Source organism: Ambystoma mexicanum, chromosome 5p (genome assembly GCF_040938575.1).
Source record: "Ambystoma mexicanum isolate Mex_15411 chromosome 5p, UKY_AmexF1_1, whole genome shotgun sequence".
Taxonomy (NCBI): Eukaryota; Metazoa; Chordata; class Amphibia; order Caudata; family Ambystomatidae; genus Ambystoma; species Ambystoma mexicanum.
The window spans coordinates 1339724597-1339752272 of record NC_090930.1 but is presented as its reverse complement, the minus strand read 5'-3'; the positions used below and the strand labels follow the sequence as shown (position 1 = coordinate 1339752272).

Below are 27676 nucleotides of genomic sequence, written 5' to 3'. Positions count from 1 at the left end.
AATTCCACCTGCGGTAAATCCACCAGAAATATAATTTGCAGTACAGGAAAAATGGCAGTAATTGCGTTACCGCCCAAATAATGAGCAGCAACAGAATCATTGCCACTTTTTTCCCACTCTACCAAACTTGTAATGAGGCCCAATTGTATTTTATAGAGCTACCAAATGTACATAGTGGAGTAAATATTATGCAGAGCTAAAAATGTATATAACCGCAAAGTTAGATTATGGTATATATTTGTGCAATTATATCAGAATGTGACTGAGAAATAAAGGACTTACTGGTCTATTACTCATGAAGTATAGAGCCAAATAGGTGCAATTAACTGGGATGTTTCCTTTTAGACCTTAATTTTTACTGGGGTAAACTGGCAAAAACAAGCACTTAAGACACATCTAAAGTAACTAAAAATTAAGAATTAGTAAATACTTTATTTGTCACAGAGATATCACATTTTTCTTAAGGGTATGTTGGTAGGGATACTGCTTCAGGTACCAAAAGTGTGGTCCAGGGCTGGGAAATGTTTCCTGATACAGGGGCCACATCCTAATAGGAGTGTATGCTTAGGTTACCATTGAAAAACCCATATTCTTATATAAACCTTTCTTGATAAGCAACTCAACCTGATAAGTACCTGAAACTGAGGGTAACCGATAGTTACCTGAGTGCAGGGAACACATCATGTAGTGATTCAAAGGCACGGTCACCAAACCCACCATCTTGTGGTCAATAGATATATTCTGTTAGAGGTTCATCAGAGATTGGACGACCTAAGAAACCATGTTGTATTATGGGCTTGTCTGAATCATAATCTGTTTTCTTTTATAGCCTATGACAGTTAGTTTGAGAAGGAAACGAATTAAGATTAAGCAAATTGTCATGGCTTGCATATGTGGCATTAACTGGCATATCACACCTCCACTTTCAGATCTGTTAGTGCACTTGGAAAACATGCACATTGAAATGGTGCTGAGTGTAAATCCCAGTAGCATAGTGGAATATGAAATGTCAATGCTTAGCAGTAAAACTTAGGCAGCACTTAGCATCCCTTGGTACAACTTGGGCCTGGGAGACTGTACACATTGCATATGTTATGGTAATCAGATGTAAACTATGCCAATCCAGACTGTACTGACTTTATATTGCATTTCAGTCTATAGCTTTCATGAGGCTGTACTGGCATATGAACACAGTGCCCCTGTACTATGATCTTTCTTCTGGGTGTGCCCCTTGCCCCTCATTAATTCGCACAAGCCCTATCAAGGCAGAATCCTACTTGGCAACTGTGGCAAATCAACTTACTTCTTGGGTACCAGTGGTCCAGGGGTACATTTTGGAAAATTGTGGTAATGTAGCTGGAACAGCAGGCTTATGTCCTAAAGATTGTGGATCATTGGTTAGTCTCACCACAGCAAAAATACAATCATTACCCAATTGCAAAAGGAGTGCCCAGTCAAGGTTGTATTCAAAATAATGAAATATAACCCACCCTTTAAAGGAATGTAGAGAACAGGTAGTTTCAAATATGAAAAGGGATGCACTTTGGATACTGTCAGGAGGGTAGTCAGTATGTTTAATAACCACAACAGTTTGTTAAGGTGTCTTGGCTTTAGCACAAGGGTTGAAAGGAGTCTTAAAATATCTCTGGGAGCCTTCTGGGAATGACCAGGAGGACAGACCCACAATGTACCTTTGGCTATTGGTGTTCTTGGTGCTCGACAGGGTCGAGTCGGCTTCAGGGCACTTTGCAGACTTCTCTGACAGAGTATGAGACAGGAGTCAGCTATGTGTATGTGGGATGTTTTTACCCATGCATCCAAGCCCTACCACAAAAACTGTGCATTACTGGCATTGAAAACATCATGATGGCCAGAGCTTCCCAGAAAAAGCACAGGAAAATCCATGAAGAATAGGTGCCACCCATTTTTGCCTATGTTGTGAGCACAGGAGGGCACTGCCTAAAAACCACCATTGAGCTACACACAGTAGCCTGAAAACCATTGCAAAAAGGGCAATGCTGATTGCCAAAAGCAACCCATAACTATTGGGAATTCATTTTCTTCAGGTCAAACATGGCTAAATTATGGGCACAAAATTATTTTACTGCAGAACCACACCAGTGCCATGTGCTGAACCTGGATAATATACTTCCATGTAAAATCTCTTGTTTGGAATGCATTCATTCAAGACTGATCCAAAAAATGGACGCAGTACCGATAAATACCTCAAGGCGGCGCTAGCGGTCTAAACTCTGACAGGAGAACTGCTACTTCAGAAGCCAATCCGCCTTCTGTGACAACTGAGACATCAAAAGACTGCATTTAATTAAAAACTTAACCACTTGCTGTTCCCAGAGACAATCTGATTTGACTAACAGGCCAAAAGGCTGGGAAACCTCTCACCTCTAGAGATTCACACCAGGAGTTAGAATCTCACATGACCTCTTGATTGATAGAAGGCAGACTGGCTGGCAGCCTCCTGGAGACCACACAATAGGCTCTTGCACTTGAATATATAATATGTTGGTTTTGACTGTTTCCTGTCAACAAAGACCTGCCGGCCAGGAGACACATGTGATCACTGACCCACCCAAGTCTTGGAGGCGGACTCCAACACTCTGAGAACTGAATTGAAAGCAAAATATATATTTTACAGAAACACTGATAACTCTTGGTAACCGGATGACAGAAATGTGAAATGTGGGGAACCTTAAAATGGAAACTTTGCCTACAATTCAAGCCCAAACTCCAATTTGTGTGATGTTCTGGGGCAAGACCCCACTATTTATTGATATTGTAGACACTGTATTTAAGCTAGCGACCTGGAAAGTTACTGAGATATGTGTAGTAGGAGGGTGTACATTTGTATAAATTTTAATGAAAAACCAATGTTGCATAAGCTCCTAAAAAGCGCAAAAAGTTACCATTTCTTTACCCAAGCTCCTAGAAACCCCAGGGTCAGAACATAGCCTCCCATCAGTAATGCATGATGTGTGTATGCAATGACAAACAACTGTGTATCTGTGGAATATGTATTTGGGTCAAATATAGATTTAGGTGCAATTTGACAGGGGAGTGTCCTTTCTGCAGGCCATAAAACAGCATCACCATGACTCACATTTCCTTTCCCCTTTCAAGGAAGAGAGTAAAGCTTGACCAATGATCAGTTGAGAGAGGGGCTGGCTTAGTGATGCCAGGCACACACCCATTTTCAAAACACATAAAAAGAGCCACTGGAAGCTAGAGAGGACATTCAAATCCAGTTGCTGCGGAGCGTTTTGCCGGACCACACAACATCCAGAAGATACCAGTTCCAGACTGACTCCAGCTACATACTCCAGAACCTAGAACTTATACTTTAGAACCTAAATCAGAGGCCTAAAACCACAAGCTGAGTTCTCTGCAGCAGGCCTCAAATCATTGCAAGCTACTCACAGCCGGGCGAGCTGCTTGAATCCCTTGCCAAGAACTTTTGCCAGGACCAGTGCAGAGATCCAGGAGGCGTGCAGAGACCGCTGTATCCGGACAGACCAGACCAGTGCCAGACCAGACCGTGCAGAACCGCAGACCCAGAGACCAGATCGCTCTGAAGTGCCGCTAGCCTGATTGATCAGATCCGTGACGAAACCCAGTCCTTCCAAATATATTGTGAGTACAGCTAGGACGGGGCAAAAACCAAATCTCTTAGGTTGAAGTAATATAATTCAATCTATTTAACCTAAGTAGAACTGCCTCCTAACTGTCACCTGTCATTTGTAAAGTTGCACTACTGTCACTTGTCAATTCTGCAGCTGCAAAGCTGTCACCTGTCATTTTGAGTTTACTTTAAATCCGAAAAACGACCTTTACAAAATCGTTCATATCTCTGGAACCGTTTGGGCTACGAACTTGGTTTAACTTTCCTCTGAAAGCTTAGAATCTAAGCTTTCCAACAAGCCTAGACTTCCTACTCCTTATACTTTTTCCGCAATCACGATTCACGCACTTGCGAATTTTACCGCGATTTGCGATTTGGTTAAAAATGCAGCCACGTGTAACCATCAGCAGTCATTTCTTTCCTTGCTAAAAATTTGTTTGCCTCTTAATCACCATCTCTGAATCATTGCTAAAGTGAGCCTGAACTCATCCCAAGTATCTCTCACTCACCCTGAACCTCCTAAAGGGAATTAAAAGCATTTTCAGCATATTTCTCCCTTCATTGCCACCACATTCCAAGCACTTGGGCCTGTGTTTTAAAACTCATACCGGTTTTCTCTAAGCTTGCTGGGGGGGAACTGAATTTCGTATTGTATTTGATTGCATTCCTGAGAACTGTGTGCTCCTCTTTCCATCTACTTCCATGTCTTACATTGCATAGGGGAGGTGGGTGAATTGCCAGAGAAAAAGTGATTATATTATCTTTTGCTAAAATCATCTCAAGTATTTCTGTACTGCATTTATTCCTCATTGCTTTTCCCTTGAAATCATAAAAGTAGTTTTGCTACTTTATCCATCCTATACTAACTCCTCATTGATTGTAAAGAAGTGTGCTAGTGCCAGATTACCCATTGTTGATCTACATCATATGTCTAAGTGTACTATCAGATATTAATTTATTATAAAGTGTGATATATATATATTGTTTAAATTCTCAAATAAACCTTTTAAACTTGCAAAACAGAACTACTTCTTGGCTCAGTGGGGTCAGGGGGATTCTAAGAGAGGGGTGTTATATAGGGGTAGTCATCCAGAACTCATGAACTGGACATAAAGATATATCAATAAGGGTTTCCATTCCGTATCCCAGACTAGGCATTGACTTAGCTGTAGTGTTGAATTGAATCTTCTTACATGTATCAGGCGGCAGGACGGTTCAGCAAGCAAAGCTAGATGAACGGCTGCAGGCTGGTCTACACAGAGGCTCAGGGTCAGGAATCATTCTCAAAGAGTTAATCCGTGGTTCTGAAGCACTGTTTGAGACATCTCAGATGTCTTTAAGTGACCGTGGCTTGACACTGGTCAGCACTGCAGTCGGTTGCAGATCGTGAAACTTGACTGGCTCAAAAATGTCATTTAAGGCTGACGGCGGTAGATGCTCATTGACACACTTGTCCCAGGTTCTTCAATAGGCTTGTGTCGTCCTTTAAGGTGGACGGCCCACAGCTGTGGAGTGTGTTGCAGGCAGCTGCCTTGTCCTTGCTTGTAGGTTCAAAGATCTTCTGGCACTCTCTGTTCAGGAAACCTGCTGCAGAGCATAGCATGGCATGCCGTGTGCTGGTTGGTTATCGGTTCTGGAGCGGCTGGAGGGTCCTCTGAGTTCTCCCTCTGTTCCCTGGGAGAAGTTTAGGGAAGGGGTCTTGCTTTCCTCTTTGGATATCCTGGCCTTCCTTCACTGGCAGAAGATTTAAGGCATACTGCACCTTTAGTCAGGGTCCAAGGTTGAGTTCTTCTTTCTAACTTCTTGTGAAGTCTTCAGATGATCTGCTTAAAGTGGGACTCCAGCCCTCTTTAAAAGCCAAGTGGGCCACAGTGATTGGTAGTGGCTAAGCCTACCTTAGTCAACCAATCCTGGGGTCCCTGCCAACAATCTTCTGTATGTGTGAGATCATAACCACAGTGCTTTGCAAAAGGAAAGGTAAAGGAGTGAAAACAGGAACAAGGTGTGCCCCAGAACTAATATGGTGGAACCCTTCTCCCAAAAGAAAGAGCTCTTGGCTCACTCCCTTGTGCTAATAAGGCTCACCCATCTTCCTGTCTGTTGTGTTCAAAGAAACTCTCTGGTTAATGGTCCTCCCTGTGTGGTTCGCGTTAAAGTGGCTGGTGTGCCTTGAAGATGCCGAGACACCAGAATCTCTGGCTCCTGGGTCCACTGCAACAAAAGACCCAGACATGACAGTACCTTGTCAGCGATACTGAGAGACAGCTTCAGTTTGACACAGTTACATATGGAAGGTTGTTGGTTTCCTGTCTCCTTTGATAACCTCTGAAGCTAAGCCCTTTGTGGGCCTGTTTGAAGTACCCCCTGTGGGCATGATAATTGCTGCCACCAGCTGCAGGACCTACTTAAAGAGAAGGGTGGGTCCTTGGAGCCTTTGTCAATAAATCAGGCTGACCATGGCAGGGGGAAGGTTGGTCCTACCACTTCCCGGGAATGTCATTGTTCACTCCTCGGCTGTCACATTTCAACTAAATATGACAGGGGCGGACAGTGCCTGTAGGCAGTGTCCCACCAAAAGTACACAGGTCTATGCATTGTTGTGTGAGCATTGGAAAATATGTGTGGATCAGCCCCACACATTTTACTGAAGTCGGTGTACCATCATTCCATTTAATGACACATTTTAAAAAAGCCCAGGCGAGCGCACGCTCACCAGGCTGATGGTTGAATTCCTCACAGCAAACAAAATAGGCCTTTTCTGGTGAAGTCATTATTTAACATTGTAAATAATTGGTTCCTAGTTTAGATTGTCTAATTAATGACATCACTTCCTGTGTGTTCATGACGGTCAAGGGACATTTCCTTAGAAGTCATTGAGGCCAAATGTCAAGTGATATCACTTTTTACGATATCACCGGATGTATGTTGGTCACCCCTGGCAATTTGGTGATTTTTTTAAAATAATTTATTTGTTTGGTTGAACTTAATCAACCTTTTAAATATAAGACAATCATAAATACAATCATAAAAAGCAACACGTTATAACATAAAAAGAGAGTAATGAAAAATAAGACTATCAAGGCACAGAATCTAACAACAAACAGTTCAATAAATTAACAGTAGCTATTTGGATTGCTGTGTAAGACGAATTTAGAATTGCTGCCCAACAATCTCGGGGATCTAAGTGACCTAGGTATTTACAATATTTTGAGAATTGTGTTTCTCTGGCACCACGGAGAGGCACACATTCAGTGATCAAATGTATAAGTGTTTCATGGGTATTAGGTATCATCCAAAACTGACAAACGTTGCCTTTGGGTGCTAAGCGCTTGCGTCTGACTTGTATGTCTCTTGTGATCCATAAATTGAACCTCAGGCGTAGAATACCCAGAGGTAGGTCGGGGTTGGCGATAGCATCAAATAAGGGGCTACGGTTAAAAAAACATTGTGAGGGAACCTTAAGCCATCCCCATCTTTATATTGTAAGCAGAGATCACTTGTCAGAAACCAATCAGATTGGCAAATTTTAAATTTGGCTCTGTCTGGGTTCGTTACTAAGGTTTCAATTGAGACTTTTGCATTTGCCAAAATGTTATAAGCTTTTGTCAGCCATGTATGTATAAAGACATGTGTTACAGAAAACATATAGTTAGATAGCAATTTCAGTATGGAAGTATGGGGAGTTGAAAGTAAGCATTTCCTAAAGAGTGCACAAACTCGCCAATTGTGGAGTGCTTGCAATGAGACTAAACCCAACTCAAACCTTATCCATGCACAAGGGGTACATTGCGGTAGATGTAGCACATGTCTCCAAAATTTAGCTTCCCAAAGTACAAACATCGATGATAGGTCTTCATTAGTGGTTTCAAGGCCATAAAGTAAGGTGGGGGTAACTTTCATGTTCCAAGATTGCAAAGCGGGATTAACTGAAAATTTGCCATATTTGAACATTATGAGGGAGGCCTGCGAAATGGCAGTGTTCACTTTGTTACCTAAGTGTGACATGTGGCTAGAGGCGTGAGACTTGCCCTCGAAGATCATCCCAAGATAGATGTACTGAGAAACCACAGTTTAATGGGATCTGATTGATATGCCAGAGATGCATTAGGGGTCTGTGTTTTCTTGAGCAAAATGATACAATTTGGGTTTTGTTGGTGTTTACTCATAATTCGTTACAATGAATATAATTATGAAATGCATTTAGGAGATTCTGTAGACCGGAATGAGTTTTGGAGATGAGAACCAAATCATCAGCATACATTAATGCTATGATTGGATGATTATTGAATTCGGGGGAATCTGAGATGATGTCTTCGAAGGCAAGTTTCACGTCTTGAATAAAATAATTGAAAATAGCTGAGGCTAAGAGACAGCCTTGTTTTAGACCACGAGCCGTGGGGATGCTTGGGGACAAACGTCCATCTAGTGAAAGACGGATTTGGATTGAAGTATCAGTGTGTAAAGCAGAGATTATGTCAAAAAGAGTGGCCGGACAGTGATCATGAAGTAATTTAGCAAATAAAAGTGGTCTGCTAACAGAATCGAACGCAGCATGAAGGTCCACGAAAGCAAAGAAAATGTGCTGTTTTGTGGCATGACACTGTGCATTAAGTGCATTTAGACAGATTAAGTTGATGGTAGTGCCTAAACCAGCAACAAAACCTGATTGCTGTGGATCATGCAAATGGGAGTTTTTGGTCCATATGTTAAAGTCACGAAGAATGAGTTTACAGAAGAGTTTACCCGGGGCATCAAGAAGCGCTATAGTGTGATAGTTGGATGGTAATCTACGGGTGCCCTTTTTAAAGATCGGAATGATTAGTGAGGTCTTCCAGGAAGGAGGAATTAGTTGATGCCTTAGAATATTACGGAAGATGATGTATAGAACATTTGCCTATTCAAATGGATAGGCCTTGAAGATCATATTAGACAGGCCGTCTGGGCCAGCGCCCCGAGATGAGCTTGCTTTCATGATTTGGTCTTGAATTGCAGAAATTGTGAATTCGACTTCCCATGGAATAAGAGTATTAAATTGAAAATTGTTATTAGAGAATTCTGGGTCGGTATAAAGGGTCGAGAAGTGAGTCAGCCATGCTCTGAGAGCCCATTGATCTGCAGAGCACTCTGTGAATTAGATGTCTGGTCGTGAAGTAATTGCCACATGGAGCTTGAATTTTTGTTCCTCATTGCCCTGAGCATCGTTTCACTCTCATGCTGGTAAAGGAGAGCTTTTCTGCTTCTGATCCAATTCTTATATTTACATTTAAGCATGGAAAGATCACACCTGCATGAAGAAGAGTTTGATCGCAAAATGGCTTTTCGTGCTCTTCGATAGTCAACTTTAGCAGGTTGGATATCTGGATCGAAAGAATGTTTATGTCGACCTCACAACCTTCGCAAGGTGGTTAGAGTATTGACAAAAGGGTGCAATAGCTCAGAGTAGTGTATGGGATGATTCGACTGGGCATTATATTCAACACTATGGGCCTCATTACACGGAAGGCGGTAAGGGTTAACGGTCACCGGTAATGGCAGGCGTTAAAAACCAACCCGCAAAGGGACCTTGGTGCTAATTACGGCACCGCAAATTTGCGGTACCGTAATTAGCACTTTCCCCATTCCCATTATGCCCTATGGGGCAAAAATGGGAATGGGGAAGGGCAATGGTGGAAGGGGGAATTACCGCCCCGCCAACCTTGGAATAGGGCGGTAATTCCCCTTTCCTCCAAGGCGGTGCCGGTAATTTACCGGCATGGACCAAGGTGCTAATAGCACCTTGGTTTACTGCCTTCCGTGTAATGAGGCCCTATGTTTGAATGATGTCAAAGTTGAAAGATTCCAACGCACTCGAGAACTAGCCAAATTGACAAATAATTTGGTGGAAAGATGGTGAGTTTCTTCCATAAAAGGAGACCACGGAATCTGCATGGAGAGTAATTTATGGTCGCTATGAAGTTGATCAATAATGGTAAGGCTGACTATGTGTTGAAACAGTTTAGCATTCACATAAATGTAAGCAATGATGCTTGAGCTAGACCCACGATGCCAAGTGCATTGAGGGGGGAGATCGCCTGGAACAGCACCATTGACCATATGGAAATTGCATTGCATCATAAAAGAAGACCAGATAGATGTTGATTGGTTAGATCGAGCTTGGTTCCAGCAGTCAAGATTGATGTCACCCAGGACAATTGTATGTGAGATATGTGGAGTTTTTAGTACCATATCAAGGATGGAGGTCAAACCATCATAAAAACATTCATCGGTTTGTCCAAGGGGATTGCGGTAAATATTAACCAGTGCAATGGTGAAGGCACAATGGGTAATCTTCACCAGTTGAATATGGGCTTGTACTGATGCCCATGGTAAAACAGAAAGGCCCATCTGTGATTTGACTGCGACTAGCAGGCTAGAAGAGGGTCTGCCCTTACTAGGTAGAGACGGGAGCAAAGTAAGATCAAATCCGTCCCATCAGGGGGGGTTAGCAACCAAGTTTCCTGTAGGGCTATGTTATGGTGGGTAGAGTAAAGAGTGGACATAGAGATGTGCAAGTGAGCATGGCCTCGGGTGTTACAAGCGAGTTTCAAAGGTGATGAGGATAAGGCAGTTGGTGGTTAAGACAGGCAATACGAAGACATTGCAGAACAACTAGAAGCTTTATTGGCAGAGCCTTGATAGATGTTGACTTTAGACTTTGGGGCTTGTGTCAGGTGCGAAGAAGATTCTGGATCTAGAGCTAGGAGAAAACCCAGTTCGAACAGTTGCATTTTGCGACGCAAGATCGAATTCCAGACTACACCAGAAGGGATGCGAAGTCTCACCACGGAAAAAGAAGTATCAGAAACAAATTCTATCTGGTCTATGTCATGGGTTGTAATATCATTCAAGTCCTCAATGTCTCCAAATATGTTTAGAATGTTTGATCGATTTAAATCATATTTGGGAAATTTCCATCTCGGCACTTAAGAATAAAAGAGTGGAAGGAGAACGTAATGACAGTAGAGGTTTAGAGAAAGGTTTGGCAGTCAAACTTGAAATGGGCCATTTTGAAGACGGGGTCAATGGAGTCGCTCTAAAACATGAGCGTAAGGCATTTTCTTCATCTTGCATTGTTAACACTGAGGAGCTATGTGTAGGTAGCTCAGAATCTTCATGACAAGTCTGCGTAGGGCCTAATCGCGAAGCTAAGTAAGCATCGACACTGGCTTTTAAATCTGATAGTGCGGAAGCAGCAGGAGTATGTGTCTGAGGAGTGGGCGAGATGGAAGGAGATCAAAAAGTAACATTCTTTTTGGTTGGAGGAGCGATCTGCACACTGTTTGTTTGAGTTTGTATGGCAGGAGCTGAATCAGACATCCTGGAAGATGACGTGATTAAAGGACCTGTAGGAATCTGCAGATGGCACAAACGCAAAGCTAAATAGGCATCAATGCTTGCTTTGTAATCAAAGTGTACATCCATGGTGGGAGGATTGGTGGGAACAATTGATAAGTTAGGCAAGGATTGAAGAGGCATAGTTTGTGTTTGTGGTGGTAGTGTCGGTGCAACCGACTGATGTGGTTGCTCATGATGTTCAAGAGATTGAACTTCCTGATTTAATGGGGAAAGGGACACTGGATGAGTGACCGGGGAAGGGGACAGTGATCTTGAAGAGGGAGCTAGGGGCTCTATGTTTTTCAGAATAGAAGAGGGTTGAAGTTGAGGGGACACAGAAGGACTAATAGAGGACGTAGTGGATTTAGAAGACTGTCCTAGAGCTTTGAAGAAAGCTGTGAGAGTATGTTTTGAGTGTTTTAAAGCAGCCAAGTTTTTTGGTTTTCTTGATTGCAGGGCAAGATCTTCGATTTGATGGTTTAGCAATGGGGATAGCTTTTGACCCTGTGATGTCCACAGAAGAAGAACCTGATAAAGGTTGGCTTGGGAGGGAAGACAAAATTGGCACATGAGAAGAAGCATCTGAAATTGGAACAGGCATGGGGGTAAGAGCTGATTCAGAAGGCAAAGAGGGAACAGGCGTAGACTCAGGTATAGAAATTTGAGGTGCAGGTGGGAACGAGGGAATGGAAGAGGACTCGGGAGCAACATCTGAAGGAATTGGTGCTGAGGGAGCAGAGTCAGCAAGGACGTCCTGCAAAATTGGCATCAATGGCAAAGGGGGAACAACAATAGGTCTAATGACGCCTGGTATAGAGGGAAGGTGACTCGTCAAGGGAACAATGAAGCAATCCAAAGATGGATGGTTGGGTTCTCGCTCATTGTCAGCAATGGCATTGAGATGATTAGGAGTCCGTGATTGAGGATGGGTAGAGGGAGAGTTAATGGGTGATATGATACTGGGTGGAGAGCTGTGTGCATGTAGCCATTTGGCAAGTTCTTCAAACAGAGCAGATTGATTCAAAAGTTTGTGATCTATAGTATCGTACAGTTTACTCATGGTTGAAATTGCAAGGTTAATAGAAGTGAGGGCAGCTTGAATGAATGCAAGTTGGTGGGGCAGGGCAGTTGAGGGGAGTGCTTGTGGGACTCGAGGCGTGGGCATGGCAAATGAATGAATAAACGAGTATGAACGGATGGCTGAGGAGTGGATAGAAATCTCAGCAAGAGTTTCTTCAGACTTCGAAGAAATAGGTAAAGCACTCGAGGATGCATGAATGGAAATATCTGAGGCATCAGGATGCAAAGAAGGGAATTTGATTGGTGAGGGAACAGACCCTTTGTGTGGGGCCAAGGAATGAAGATTAACTGAATTAAGCATTGTGACATCAGACAATGAGTGAGTATTCATGTGAGCCTGTGGAGATTGATAGGTAGCTGGTGATTTGTTGATAGTGGAGGATAAGGCATTGAGTCTAGGGATATGTGAGGTTGAAGGATGATTCAAGTTCAGCGTTTGGGGTGCTTCATTCGATGCTGGAGGAAAAGTACATTTGGCGGGCATTATTGGGCCAAAGACACGAGGCGCTAGAAAAGGAGCCAGCGCAATTGAGCTGTTACTTGTCCACAAGCAGTTAGGTTGAGGAGAGCACATGCATTGTTAGGCATGTTTGTAGTAAGTTGTAGGTGTAAAACACCATTCAACAATTATCAAAAAAGATGCAACGAGATAGTGCTAAAGGCTTACCAATAACCTTAAAATAAAACTGCAAATTTGCTCATTAGAGAGTGACAAAAATTCTAAAATAACAATACAAGTAAAACACTGAAAATCAGAATAAAACATAGATTAATATCAAGTGTGGATCAAGCAAATCATGAACAATGAACAATAAATTAAAGTCAACAGACCGCAGCCACAGACCGCAGCTAACGCGGGTAAGCGGGAAAGCGGTACTTGAGTCGGTACTTGCCCGTGTGCGTGCGTGCTGTGCGCGTGCGCGAGCAATAAGTAGCTAACAAGCAACCATAGGCTTAAAACAGGAGCCAATCCCTGCAAATCTGGGGCGGGATCATTGATTTGAAATGTCAATCACTGTGAAAGCGATGAATAATGCTGAAAGTACGCTGAAAGTACGCTGAAACAAAAAGAGGGGTCAGCGTCAATAAAAGTCACTAAATCCGTGCCAGGCACTGATGAGTAGAAGCCACAAAAGTCACCTTTCTTTAGATAGAAGCAGGATCCGAAGGTCCAAAGGAAATCCAGCAGCGTAGCAGCGTGACAGAGAGGCAAGCGGGAAAGCGGTACTTGAGCCGGTACTTGCCCGTGTGCACGCATGCTGTGCGCGTGCACGAGCAATAAGTAGCTAACAAGCAACCATAGGCTTAAAACAGGAGCCAATCTCTGCAAATCTGGGGCGGGATCATTGATTTGAAATGTCAATCACTGTGAAAGCGATGAATAATGCTGAAAGTATGCTGAAAGTACGCTTTCTTTAGATAGAAGCAGGATCCGAAGGCCCAAAGGAAATCCAGCAGCGCAGCAGCGTGACAGAGAGGCAAGCGGGAAAGCGGTACTTAAGCCGGTACTTGCCCGTGTGCAATTGATGTTTTACAATATTGCTAGAAATGTGTTGGAAAATGTTATTTACAGTTTGACTTGAAAGACAATTTGTGGTCTTAGAATTACAGCACAATACATTATTTTAAGACACAGAGGTCACAATGATGTGATGTGATCTACTCCATGAGTGCAAATTGAAATATAATTAGAAGGCTAGCAGTAATTTGCCATTTATGCCGAAGATCATTCTGGAAGAAAGATCTTGGATGACTTTTAAGAGTGGATAAGCCAGCTGGGATCAGCAGTCCCAAGTAGTTATATAATCAATTACGGTTCAGCATGGTGGGGAGGTTTTAATTTATCATTGTTCTTTATTTCTGCTCTTTCCCACGCATTTTCCTCCTTAAACTCATCAACATTCTCTTATCCTCATTATGAAGAAAGTGATTTAATTTATGACAGCGTTATTGGCCAAGACACTCGCTGTGCTATATCTTACCAGCTTTCTTTCGATAGTGTTACAGCCATCAACGTCAATGGCTACTATTTTCTAAAAAGATGCACTCATTTGCCTATTTTGTTTTCTCTTACCAACATTTCACACCTGGCATTCATATGAAACATTTTAAAGTAGTCAACATAGTCTAAATTACAAGCACAGTGTGTCATGTTTTCCACCCAAGCCTACAGTTTACAGTCATACACTGCTCACGATCATTAAATTAGTCTCCTGTGATTGCATCTTAGGTGAGGAGCGCTAGACGCTTGCCGCTGTTTCAGAAAAGTGTGTCTCTACTCATAATGACAGGGGATAATAACATTAATGACAGGGAATAATAACACTTGTGAGCAACATTTATTGTGATTTAATCTGCAGACTAGTACCAGGGTATTCCTGTTAGCATAGACTGACAGCGTCTGATCTCCTCCGGTATTTTTACAATCATATTTGTTGACATAAAATGTGATTAGATTGCATCTCCCTCTCTCTCTCTCTCTCTCTCTCTCTCTCTCTCTCTCTCTCTCTCTCTCTCTCTCTTTCTCTCTCTCTCTCTCTCTCTCTCCCCCCATCCCCCTAGGGTGCCTAGCATAATCATTCAGGCACCAGCAATGCCTATTGGCTGCCAGGAATGGAGACAGACATCCCATTGCATTTAATGAGCCACCTGAAAAACATCACAGGGTCAAGCAGGGCAAGTTGTCAACTCTGATTTGGCATAGGTCATTATATCCAGCTGTGAAAAGGAAGAGGTGTTCATAGGCCTTCAATTCCCCAAAGTAACAAACAGTAATAGTAAACAAAATATGCAAACTGTACTGTTATGCATTCCTTGTTCATTAAATGAATTTCATTAAATGAATATTACAAGTTACCTGAGTGTGCTAATTGTACCACAATAAAGAAACGTTCCTTTTTGGTTGCATTATTGCATGTGCTAATGACCATACAGACCTCCATAGGGGTCATGATTGCTTCAGATGATGACTCTTCCCCAACATGTCGCTTCGGGCAATAATTTGGAGATGGTCATTATCCTTTGTTAATGTTCCCTTCCTTGGTCTATAAGGCTTAATTTGGGCATGGATACCATTATAGACCGCCTCTCTTCCAATCAAAATGCTTGAAAGGCAATCTATAGTCCCTGGTAAATACCTAATTCTAAACATTCCTACTAAAGCAGCATTGAAACAATTGTTTTTTGATATGTAAATTCAGAGAGGAGCATGTACAGTTCAATCCCTCAAGTTAACAAAAAGCAATATGTAAAGTTTACTTTTGCCAGTTCAATGTTCATTAAATTAACATCACGTTACTTGTTTATGCTAATTTTTCTTCCCCACAATAAAGCACATTCTTTCTTACAACAATGCAAATGCCAATAGCCTTATATGCCATAGGAGGGGAATGTTTACTTTGGATGATTACCTTTCCCTGAGTTATAGCCCCCAACTTTGCATCATGCAATAACTTTGGGACAGGTCATTATCACACACAAAAAACATTCCCTTCATCTATAATGATTAATGAAATAATGCCCATTTTCATGATTGTGATTTCCTTAAGGATTGGGAAGTATGCTGTTTGATGGCGAGGCCAACCACAGATAACCACACCCACTCTTATAGTAAGTCTAAGGGTGTTTATTAAAATACAAAGGGTTCCAATGGCTTCCATTTTCAAGGTTCTTTAAGGCCTACCAGGTCCTCTTGGGAGATTTAGTGCTAGGGACATCCCTCGGTCTCTCTCAACTTCCTCTGCCTTCTCCCACCTTCCTGTCCTAGGCGTCCCTAGTGAGGGTGTTAGTAATTTTGAAAGGTAACCCCTACTGTCTGAGTATCTTCCTTAGGCTAAAAAGGATATCCCTCAGATGATGGCTGGCTAACTCCCTAGGGGTCTTCTAGTTGTCCCTGACCTAGCCCTGCTAAGTACTCTATGGGCATATGGGTTTGTGCGTCCTTCTACCCATTTCCACTTGTCCTGCTTGCACATACAATCTCTCCTGACCCTTCTCTGCACTGGGCCCCAGGATTTTCCCACTCCCGCCGTTCCACTGTTCTTCCACTCTCACACTCCTCCTTCCTACCTCCACCCTTAGATGTTATTACTGACCTTATTCCTCCTCAATACTGCACACCTTTACTGTTACCACGCTACCGCCACTACTTCTCTCTTATTTTCCTACAACTCCTACTACTCTCTCAAACCCTCTCCCGCTACTGTCACTTGTTGGGGTATTTTGTGAACCCCAGAGACACATGACTACCTGGTGTTATTCTTATATTGGTAATATTGCTGACAAGCCCAAAACCAGACCTGGTGCGCACTAGGGCACAACATCTCAATCTTAGTGGTATTACATTGATGGTATTTTATTAGTAGTAGCAGCTCAGAATACACTTACCAGGTCACCTGGAAACTGTCATATGGGGGCTCAGCTCTTTATGATTTTTCCCAGTTCACAGTGTTTTGGTGTACTTGCTTTTTACCTGTCTATTTGCCATCACAAGTAACTAGAACACACAATAAATAGGCCAAAGCTGATCTAATTCTTTTCAGGTACTTTATAAGAAATTAGGGTTCATGAGTGAAGCAAAACGACATGTACAATGTTCATTATGACATTCTCTGCAATACAGAAATAAAATTGCACATTGTTATTTCATATTTTCCCTTTTTCAGTGATGGCAGACTCCCAACTTCAGGCCAAAACAGAGCTGTGGGTACACATCACAGTAACTGCCTCCCCTGCGACAAAGCCCTGTCTCCCACAATAGATTTAAATCACGCTGTCTGCCCAGGCCCCTCAACTCTTAGCACCTGTGTAGTTCCCTACATGGGTGCTAATAGCGTTCCCCTTCCCAAAAATACACTTACCTTTGTGGAGTGTCCTGGCGATGTCCTCCCTGCAGTTCCTCTTCAATGTTCATGACATCAGTCATGAACATTGAAGAGGGAGTTGCCTGGATGACAAAACTGCAGTTTGTTTCTTTATTATTATTTTGAAAGTAAAAAAAAACATTTGCACCTGTGTAGGGATCTACACGGGTGGTAATGGTAATATACCCTCAGTTGGAGGGCCGACCCTGTAGGTAACTGCACTGCCACCCTGGTTAAGTGACCTTTGCTGCGCTCTGGCCCTCAACCTGGATGGCGAGCCATTACCCACAGGGTCGGCCAGCTACCTTTGGGGCATATCGCCTCAATAGAGCCCTTTTGTTTGAGTTCCAACTGTTGAATAGCGCAAACTGTTAGTTGTTCATTCTTAAAAAGAATATACAGGGCCTTGCCCTACAATTGATATTGTTGTGAGGAAAAACTGTTCATGGGGAACATGAATTAAACGAGTGTTCTCTGTCTGAAGCAGGCAGGATCTTCTCTTGTTACAGTGGAGTATCTCATTCCCCTAATTTGGGATTCTCATGGATACTTGGAGAAGGGAACATGGCTCTTACTTACTAAAGGTCACCTTGGAAGGGATGTGAAATTCAAAATTGAGCACAAGACAGCCAGGATAATGTGAACTGAGCTTCTTTTCTTGTTGTTTCCTGTGAGTTTTTTGCAAACCCAAATGTTCAACCATGTTCAAAGCAACATGTTTGTACTACACTTGGCAAGACTGGCTGCGTCTGCTCCAAACACGTCATTTCTGTTGCTCTGTTAATGAAAAGCCCTCCTGATGTTTAGAAAATACCATCTCATTCCATTTTACTGCGACTCATTTAATGATCTGCAAAGAAATATTGTTTTGAATTATCAAACATTTCATAAAACAACCCCACTAATTTTTCTCATAAATTGCAGTGGTCCATCGAATGTGTGAGTAAGTCACATCACATCTTTTGGATTAACTTGAGCATTTTTGTCAAGTAATGTCAATTTTGAAAATGCCAAAACAACAAAGTAAGCACTCCATGCATTGCTCTGGTGTGCACAATTTGAATTAAACCAAGCCATAGCCCTTACTAGCTTTTATCATGAGCTATATGATGCTGAGTAGCAGGTTTGAATCGACATTAACACCCTGTAGGCACATAAAGGGTGTAACTTGACTTTCGAGAGGACCTCGTAAAATACATTGGTGAGCAGTCAAGTGTGATCTTCTTTTAGAACATTGGCTTTGAGATCAAGTGATCCACTGGAGCACAATGGGCCTCATTACGAGTTGGGTGGTATTCTAGCAGTAAATCTGCTGAAATACATCACAACGGAATTACTAATACCGCTGCTTGGTTCGGCGGAATTACCACCAGATTATAAATGGTGGCAGAGTTAATCCCCATTTCTTTAGAGTCCATTGGACTATATGGGGCATTTTTTGCGGAATTACCGCTAATGGAATTACCCCCACGATAATTCTACCGATTTTGCCGGTTTTCTGAAGAAAGTGTGAGGATTTACCTCTAGAATAATGCTGGAGGGAAATCCCCCACTATAGGACCATACTCATAGTATGGCATCATGGGTAAAGTGGCAGTAATTCTGTTACCGCCATTTTTTCCCCAGATGGTCATTGGTAATGATTTCCAATGTGTTTTATATGGGCAAGTATGTTATTGTTTTTCACAGTGGTCGATCCTGAAGGGATTTTGCAGCAAAATCGTGTAGTTTTCTTGTTTGTAGAGAAACTTTTTTTTATAATGCAGCTGCGTCTGGTATATTTTAGCTAAATATAATGTGGCGACTTGCAAATACTGCATTGCCTTTTCAATGTTTGTTATTTTCACAGGAATCCTAATCAATAATTCGGAGGTACAGGCCGTGGCTGGGCGCTATGTGAGATGGCGGGTTAAAACGGGGCTCCGACTCCTTTCGTGTTTGTATCACTTTGCTGAGCGGCTATACTATTATTATTTCAAACTATTGCCTATTACTCGTTTTCTCAAGTCTTCAGTCAAGCGATAGCGTGGCTTTCCGCTGCCCTCGGCGACCTTTGGTTAGGTGGCAAAGAGGCCCAAAGCAGCAGGGTTGTGTGATTAGTGACGCCGCCGCTCCTGTCCGCAACATCGGGTTGTGTCTGACATTTGACGCAGCCTTATTCTTGGCGCTGTCATTTTCTCCACAACAACGGCAATCTGCTGTTATTTGAACTTATCAAATGAATTAAACTCGGTAAGGTACTTTATTTCGCATTTAAATACTATTTCCAGGAATTCACAATACTATCTTTCCACATAGGTCGTTTTGTCCATTTTTTTCTTGCTGAAAGATGAACATTTTACTGAGAATACTTCATATTCTCAATGTTATTTTCTCATTGGGGTGTGACCAAATAATAATTGAGCACTACACGTGGAAAGGAAAGCTTTATTTTAACACTCTGGCAGCTGTTATCTAGAATTCTTCAAAGGTGCTCGGGTAATAGTGATATTGTCTGACTGGTCGGCCTCCATCTCCAAGCAATATATTGGTGGTGTGCTGTGCTCTGAACAATCTAATCACAATAAGAAGTGGGAAGTGGTGGGGAAGCCTTTCAGTGGGATATCCGTGATTCCGAGTCATTCGGATCTGCCTCTCACTATGGCTTCTCTAAAAGGCTAAGCAAAAGGCTTTGTCAATAAAGAAGCTTCTGCGCCAGCAGCGGCCACTTTAAAAAAGCAAAAACGTGGCTCTCTTCCTCCTGTTCAAGCAATTGTACAATCTAAAATGGAGACCATTTAATTAGAAAGAAGAGCACTTAAAACCCTTCATGGAAACTACAACCATTAAACTCCAACAACTGGATGAGCAATGTACGAAGTTTGAAAACAGAATTGAAGAGGCAGAGAGAAGAGTTAGCGTGGCTGAAGATGTTGCCACTCGAGTTGTCCATCTGGAAAAGTCCATGCATACAATGTCTATGCCGTTAAATCAAACTAATATCCTGTTGGAAAGTCTATCCTTTAATGCAGGAAAAATTAAAACATGTTTCATTGTTTTGATTTATTTATACTCCTTCCAATTGGAAAGATTTGACTAACATTTCTATTAAAGGATGATGGAACAATATCTGTGATGTACATAGAATGGAGAAATGTTTCGCCACGCGCACTCTGTCTCTATCAAACAAGACACAAAATGGCTACTCTTTGTTAATTATTTCAATCATATTAATGTTTAGTCATATTTCATATTGATAGCATTGATTGTATTACTGTTTATATCTATAAATATGATGTATTATGTACATACACCTTTTTTTCTTTTCTGTTTCTTTTCCTTTCTCTATACCAAATCTTTTACTTGCGTGTCTACACAGTTGTTGTATTGATCCTCATGATACAATTCTGTTTTTACTTGTTTTCTTAACTTTCATTACTATCTAGTGGCCTTATTATGGAGCGTATTTGAAAATGTTAAATTATGTATGATTGTTCACTGTCATATTGGAGATTATCTGTTTGTAATTTGGATCGGAATAAAATAAAACTTTATAAACTAAAACATTAATTCTAAGGCACATGGTGGGGCACAGTTGCAGAAAAAAACAGTTTCTTTAGATCGTGTTTAAAATAAACCTTGCTGTTAATTGTATCATTAAGAGCAAAGCATTGGGCGAGCAGCGTTGCACTGCTTGCAACCCCCCCTCCTTGTCAGACACAGGTAGTCATCATTTGACTTCAACGCTCTCTACTTTGCGACACTGCAGTCTTGATCACTTTACTGGAGGCCTAGCATACACCCGCTTAGAATCTGACTGGATGTGCCTCCATCCAGACCAAGGGTTTTACACTGTACAATTTGAAGTCGCACATTCTCAAGGGGGGCCCAGGTGCTTTGGCATTCTCTCCAAATGACTAACGGTGCACCCCAACTATCACAATTGTCTAGTCCATCTGCGAGACAAACATTCTTTGTCTGCTCTAAGCTCCCTGGCTATTTTACATTTCTATATCACGTTTTATCTAAAATTGGCCAAAGGGTACTTCTTATCTTGGGCTCATGCTATTCTTGAAATAAAATGATAATGTTCGAGATTCACATGATGTTTCATGTATCAATGTAATCTCCCTCATGCAGCTGCTAAAACAATTGATATTGTGCACAGAAATTAATAAAAAATAATCATACACTGTTATATGCATCCGCAGTATACATAGTCAAAGTCTCACATTTTTGTCCACACAGGAATGGGGGATGGACCCCTTGGACTGCATGGTCAACTTGCAGTACTAGCTGTGGCATTGGCTTCCAAGTGCGGCAACGCTCCTGCAGCAACCCAACTCCTCGTCATGGAGGCCGTGTTTGTGTGGGACAGAACCGAGAAGAGAGGTGGGTCATATGAGATTTAAATGTTACATAAAATCATTGTTTTTATTAAACTTTCTTAGTATGTATCTGCGGTCAAAATGAGAACGTTTTCAATGTCTAATCGTTGCAATGCAGGATGGTAAGTACTGTGGTAGCCATGGTTGACCCCTTCCCAAGGGTCACCTTGGCCTTAGCCTCAACTTGCAGCAATAAGGAGACTAAACCCCGGACTGATGGATAAAGTAAGCTTCTTGTATTAGATAGAAAATAAACAGCATACAGAGAACCTATCAACTGATAAGCAGGAAATACAGAAGGACAAGTGGTGGGCAGTTGTCACTCTGAGTCCTGAAGACACCTCCTTTGGAGCACACGTTATATTCCATGTCATAAGCAAATCACTAATATATTAAAGAATGTTCACAATGGTGGGTGGCACTTGCCATGACATTGCAGAAATTTGGCGAAAACTGTCAAGATCTGACTTTTGACCTTGTCACATAGCCTTTGCGGGTACATGGGCTGGTTCATTGTGTTGTAATATGGATAAGAAGCATTCGCAGAAACACTACTGTTATCTACCATATATGGTGCTAATGCTACACTTCTAGAGAGCAAACGGAAGAGAAGGTCTGATGTGCCCCTTTGCCTTGTTACAGGGGCTTGGTCGAATCTGCTCCAGGTGGGTGTGGACATGTCAGAGGAGCTGAGTGCAAAGGGATGCCTCATGCAAAGGCAACATGGGGATCTGAGGCCTAAATGTATGAGAGGGCATAATTTAGCTTCCCATAGCATAACAATCCTGCCACATCAGTACAATAGTCCCAATAGAAGAATGAGTACACATGCATATGGACATTGGTCTGGATGGGCTAGATTATTGCATTGCCTGTTTCTTTCATTGCAATACTTTCTGAGCATCGTTTGCCTGCCTAACACTCTAGAAAGGGTGTTTATTTAATTGTATAAGCTGTTTGGAAAAACGCCTAATCTAAACCTAAATCTAAAATAGGAGCACGCTACGACCCTCAAATAATAATAAGGCAGTCCTAATGGTGTCTTGCCAAATAAAAGGGCCTATACTATACTATACTATACTATACTATACTATACTATACTATACTATACTAAAAAACCTATTGCCAATCCTTACAACTAAATACAAAAAGAGTTTGGATGGTGTTCACAAGAAAGAAAGAAGTGTTAACAAATGATGAGTCAGGATCTGGTAGCCGGGGTCTCCCTTCCCCACGTTTTGAACACGGTACAAGGCAGGACTCCGGAGCATAGCACACACTCGAGCTTTCCCAGCATGAGATGACAGTTCCGTTCTCAGGTATCAGGACCTTTGGTGGATAAGTCTCTTTTCTACAACAAGTCTCTTGCCTCTGAGGACCTAATGTGTTAACAAATAACAAACAAAAAGTTTCTTTCCAATGTACATTGGCTGATGACTTCACCCCTGGGTCCCCCTCTTCCAGACTCAGACGCTTCTCATATGTTTGCCTCCCCATGTTGGGTATTCTACGGCATTCACTTGTCATTGGGTGATGGCCTTTCACCCCTGGATCCCTCTCTTCCTGGCTCAGACCCCTCTTGAATGTTAGCTTCCCTCTGTCGAGTTCACTATGGCTTTTTACAAACAATCTTAACTGTTACATTAACAAGTTTTAATGTCTTTTTAAACAATTCACTGTGGACCTCCCTCTGTCGGGTTCACTCCTGTCAACACAATGTTCCTTTTGCTTTCTCACTTTTCGGGATTCAGCTCCCTTAGCTTTCCAATGGTTTGTCGGTCAAAGACTTTCGACTGTACAGAAGATTTTGCTAGACCCCTGTATGACCACTGACCTTTTCCATGCACCGCTCCCAAGGCCTTCTGGTACCGGTAGTTTAAAAAAAAGGGGGGGGTCAACCAGAGTCTCTTGAGTAAGCACCCATCTGGTGGCGGACCCTTCTGCAGCTGGTTTTCCCTTAATGTTAACAGTTCCTTGATCTTCCCTTATTTTGCCACTTTGTGACTGTCGTTCAACACCGCTCGGTTTCTTATTGGCTCTCCCCTCGACTCAACGTCTGTGATGAACCGTTGGCTGGTCTTGTATTTGGAGTCAAGGATGCTACCACGGTAGCAGGCATCTCTCTCTGTCCTGCTTATCAGTGTAGATATGCTCCGTGTCCCGTTGACATCTGCTGCAACACACATTGGTTATTGTTCACGGTCTTATGATTACTTCTTCAGAGGCTTTGCGGGTGTGGGTTGGAAACGGCAAGGCCGCTTCTATCCTTGTCAACCTCTCAATTCTCGCCTCCTCTTGAACTGCCATGTTTGGATAGCAGTCTTGTCGTGCGGTGTGACTTGCTCGTCATGTGCTCTCGTGCTCCACCTTTTATCCCTCTGGGGAAGGAAAAGGGCTGTCAGGTGTGTGTGTGATTCTGGTCAATTGCCTCACTTTGCCTGACGCTTGTGTTGGGACATGTCAGGTAAATGGCCCTAGTGTTAGTCCGTTGTCTTTCGTGCTGTGCGAAAGTGTTTTTGTCAGAAAAAGTGGGGCCGGGGGTAGAGTGTTTGAGTATCCTACATGGTAGGATGGGGAAAAGGGAAAAGATGTTGTAAGAATGGGGATACCATGTCTCACCCGTTGGTGTCCCACTTCCACTCCTGAAGGACCCACCATCCAGGTGATCCTCCCTCACTGGTCTATCCCCAGGAACTGGATCCAATAGGAATGGCTTGTTCTGGCCACCTAGTTGACAGACCACCGGGGACTAGTCAGGAAGACACCTTCAGGTTTCTCACAGGGTGTTCCTAGGAGGAGCCATCTGACAAGTATAACCCAATTAGATGTTTGAAACCCATAGAGTGTATATGTAGACACCACCAGAAACAAATCTGCATTCCCCATAGGTTTTTGTAAACTGATATAATGTGATGACGTCATTTATGACGAAGTTGTACTACTTAAATCATTGTTTGTAATGGATGCTCAGAGAGCTGTGAGATTTGAATGCTTGTATGCTGTCCCTGCTTTATATAAATGATTATAAAGCTAGATTCTGGGACTAAGACAATCCGGTTTCCGCTCCAAACATGGCACAGATACAGACCTAATCGATTTGAAAACCCAAATGGAGATACTAAAAGACAATGGGAAGCTAGCGCTACTCCTTCTCCTAGACCTATCTGCGGCATTTGATCTGGTCAATCATCAAATACTTTGCCAGCATCTCAAATCTGCAGCTCACTTCTCGGACTCCGCCAATGCGTGGATCCACTCCTTCTTAAGCAATAGATCCATGCAGGTTTTCTCGCCACTAGCATCTGCTGACCCCTCACCAATTCCCTGCGGTGTCCCCCAAGGACCCTGTGTATCACCCACCCTCTACAATGTGTTCACCAAACCCCTCTTCGATGTGCTCGACTATCTGGGTGTCACCTACACCAATTATGCGGACGACACCCAGATACTCATTCCCATCACTGGTGATCACACAGCCGTCTCTAAATCTCTGAACAATGTCTATCTGGTCATCCAGGCTTGGATGCACAACACAAATTATTCCTTAACAACGAAAAGACGGAGGTACTACTATTAGGCTTGTCCCAACATCTTAGCAAATTAAACCAAGCCTTCAAGTCGTTCAAAATTGATGGTAATGACATCGTGGTATCAGGAGATACTAAAACCCTTGGTGTCTGTCTGGACTCGACCCTCTCGCTGAACAGGCAAACAAATGCAGTTAGGTCAGCCTCAGCTTACACCTGCAAACTAATCACTGCCTGCAGACCTTTCCTCAACCCACACAATTGTATCACACTGGCAAGAACACTCATTATGTCAAAAATTGACTACTGCAGTGCCCTCTACCTGGGGACCAGACAATCTAACCACAACAAACTGCAAACAGTCCAGAACAATGCCATCAGTGCCGCCCTCAATATCCCCAGGCGATCCCACATCTCCAACACCCACTCCGACTTACGCTGGCTCCCAGTAAAACACAGAATCGCTTTGAAAACGCTAGCCTTGATACACAAAGGCCTGGACAACAAAGCACCTCCTTACCTAGCCTCCCGATTCACACTCCTCACCACCACGCGGCCTACTAGAACTCCACATATTCACAGCCTCACATTACCCAGATTCAAACTCCAAAAAGCTGGCGGGGTGAGCTTCCCGGTCCTAGCCACTAAGCTTTGGAACTCCTTGCCCACTCCTATCAGAACTGACCCTTCTTTTCAAACTTTCAAGAAAAAAATTAAATCCTGGCTGTTCTTGCAGGATGTCTGAAACCCGTATTCAAGATATGGCTTTGTCTGGTAGCATACTGTAACTGTGTATATATCTTCTGTATTGTTCTGTAAATATTCTGTATGTAACTGCCTTCAAGATGATGCGCCCGGTTGCCCGAGGGCCTGGGGCGCTTTACAAATAAAATAAATTACAAAATTACAATTTTTTAAACATGTATGTACACATTCAGATTGCAAAAAAATCTTGTGATATAACAAAATGCTGATGTATTGTTTACTTTGGTTTTTACTTTAATTGTATATCTTGTATATTGCAATATTTCTGCATGAGCCCTGATTTGAGAAAGGCGCCATAAGCCGAAACACGTGTCCCTGAGACTACTATGCAAGCATGAGCCCTGATTTGAGAAAGGTGCCATGAGCCAAAACACGTGTCATCTAAGGGCAAAACTATGACAAATTAAATTCACTTTACAGAAATCTAACTGGCGCATGTCTTATATCTTGGAGTTGAGAGTTTTACAACAAGTAGGGCCATTCAACCTCAATCTTCCAAAATGTGTGTGTATCAGATGAAGCTGCACCCATATTTCAGATAAGCACAGGTTTCCTCGATCAGTTATGCTTTCCTAGCAGCAGACAACATTTTAAACTGCTTTTGCTTTTCCAGTTTGTTCCAACTTGACCCGGAAGAATTGCCAGATTTTAGCAAAATTACTGATTGTCTTTTGGCCCTTTTTCAATCATCATTTAGCAATTATTTGTGTATGTGCTACTTTGAACCCTATGAACGCTAGATGCTTGAGATTTTTGAGTGCCGACACGTGTTTCAACCGCTGGTCTTTCTCAAGGCAGTTGGTTGTATTTAGTTGTCCCCGTTGGGTCTCTGGTAGTCATTTGGTTGGTGGTCTGCTTAATGGCATCCGTTGCCGGTTTGGTTCTGTGTAGTCTGACGGTCTCTCAGAGATCTGCTGCGATTGGCGATCGTGGTACCTTTATGATCAGTAATTATAACAACGTACACACTAAGATGCATGTCACAAAAGTGACAACCAATGTCAAACAACAAAGAGGTGTGAGCAACTGACATAATAAAAATACAACCGTTTCTCAACAAACCTAGAAGGTGTCCAATATTATTGAAGAATAACAGAACGTACCACCAATTGAAAACGGGTCATTACCCGATCCAGTGCCAACGTACAAGGGGGTTCGAATCCTAGCTAAATACATATACTCAGAAGTTGGACTGCAGGAGCTCTGTCCATTTGGAAACCCACAAATGGTTAGCGTGAGATAACTGGTTAACTACAAACCAAGCAGCACCACAAATATACAACCTAGCGTGGAGATCCACGGTTCCTATAAGCTTCAGCCACCAGTCATAAATCACTGTTGATGTGTGTTGTTACTGCTACCACGATGATACCAAACCATAATTCAAATTAACCAACAATCACTCTCAGGGTAATGCCAAAACATGCAAATATCCTAACCACCATCAATCAATACATGGACCTAAAGTGGCTGAGCCGAAGATGCTCCAGAACTATTGTCTTAAACTCAGCCAGTGTCCGTAAGCAAAATAAGGAGTCCATTTCCTTTTTAGTGTACACCAGCCGCATGTCAATTCTAACTTAGTTGAAAACTCTGGGGGCTTGATTTACAGGACCGTTTTTCAACGGGAATATCTGGTTGTTTGGAAAATATGTCTGCTCTTTGACCAATTTAAATTAGTGCACGTAATCCGAGGGAAAATTCTATCCAAAATTGACTATCACAATGCCCTTTATTTGGACGGTACAAAAAAGTTATTTCCCAAATTCACCTCCTTTCTGTTAACCAACACCTATCCTTCGACAACTGTGCTCACTACCATTTCAGTATACGCTTGCATTTTATTTATGGTGCTCACTTTAACCCCAAAACAGAAGTACTTCAGCATCTTGCAAATCCAATGACAGCATGTCAATCCAATCTGTGTTTGAGATTTTCAAATGCTCAGTCCTTACCAACGTCGAATACTACATTTGTATTTACCTTGTCTTTTTATAGTATTTGAAGTCTATAGCTAGTCTTTTTTAGTATTCCATGGTATTTCTTGAAGCAGCACACTACCAT

The 27676-nt window shown here is 42.4% G+C and overlaps 1 protein-coding gene across 2 annotated transcripts in view; it reads left to right on the top strand.

Moving 5' to 3' along the window:
- Positions 1-27676, top strand: part of SEMA5A (semaphorin 5A) — a 2281219-nt gene that overhangs the window by 1753712 nt on the left and 499831 nt on the right. For both annotated transcript variants that reach the window (XM_069613729.1, XM_069613730.1), the window contains one exon: positions 21181-21324. In XM_069613729.1, coding sequence (XP_069469830.1) covers positions 21181-21324 — 144 coding nt within the window. The remainder of the gene's footprint in view (positions 1-21180; positions 21325-27676) is intronic.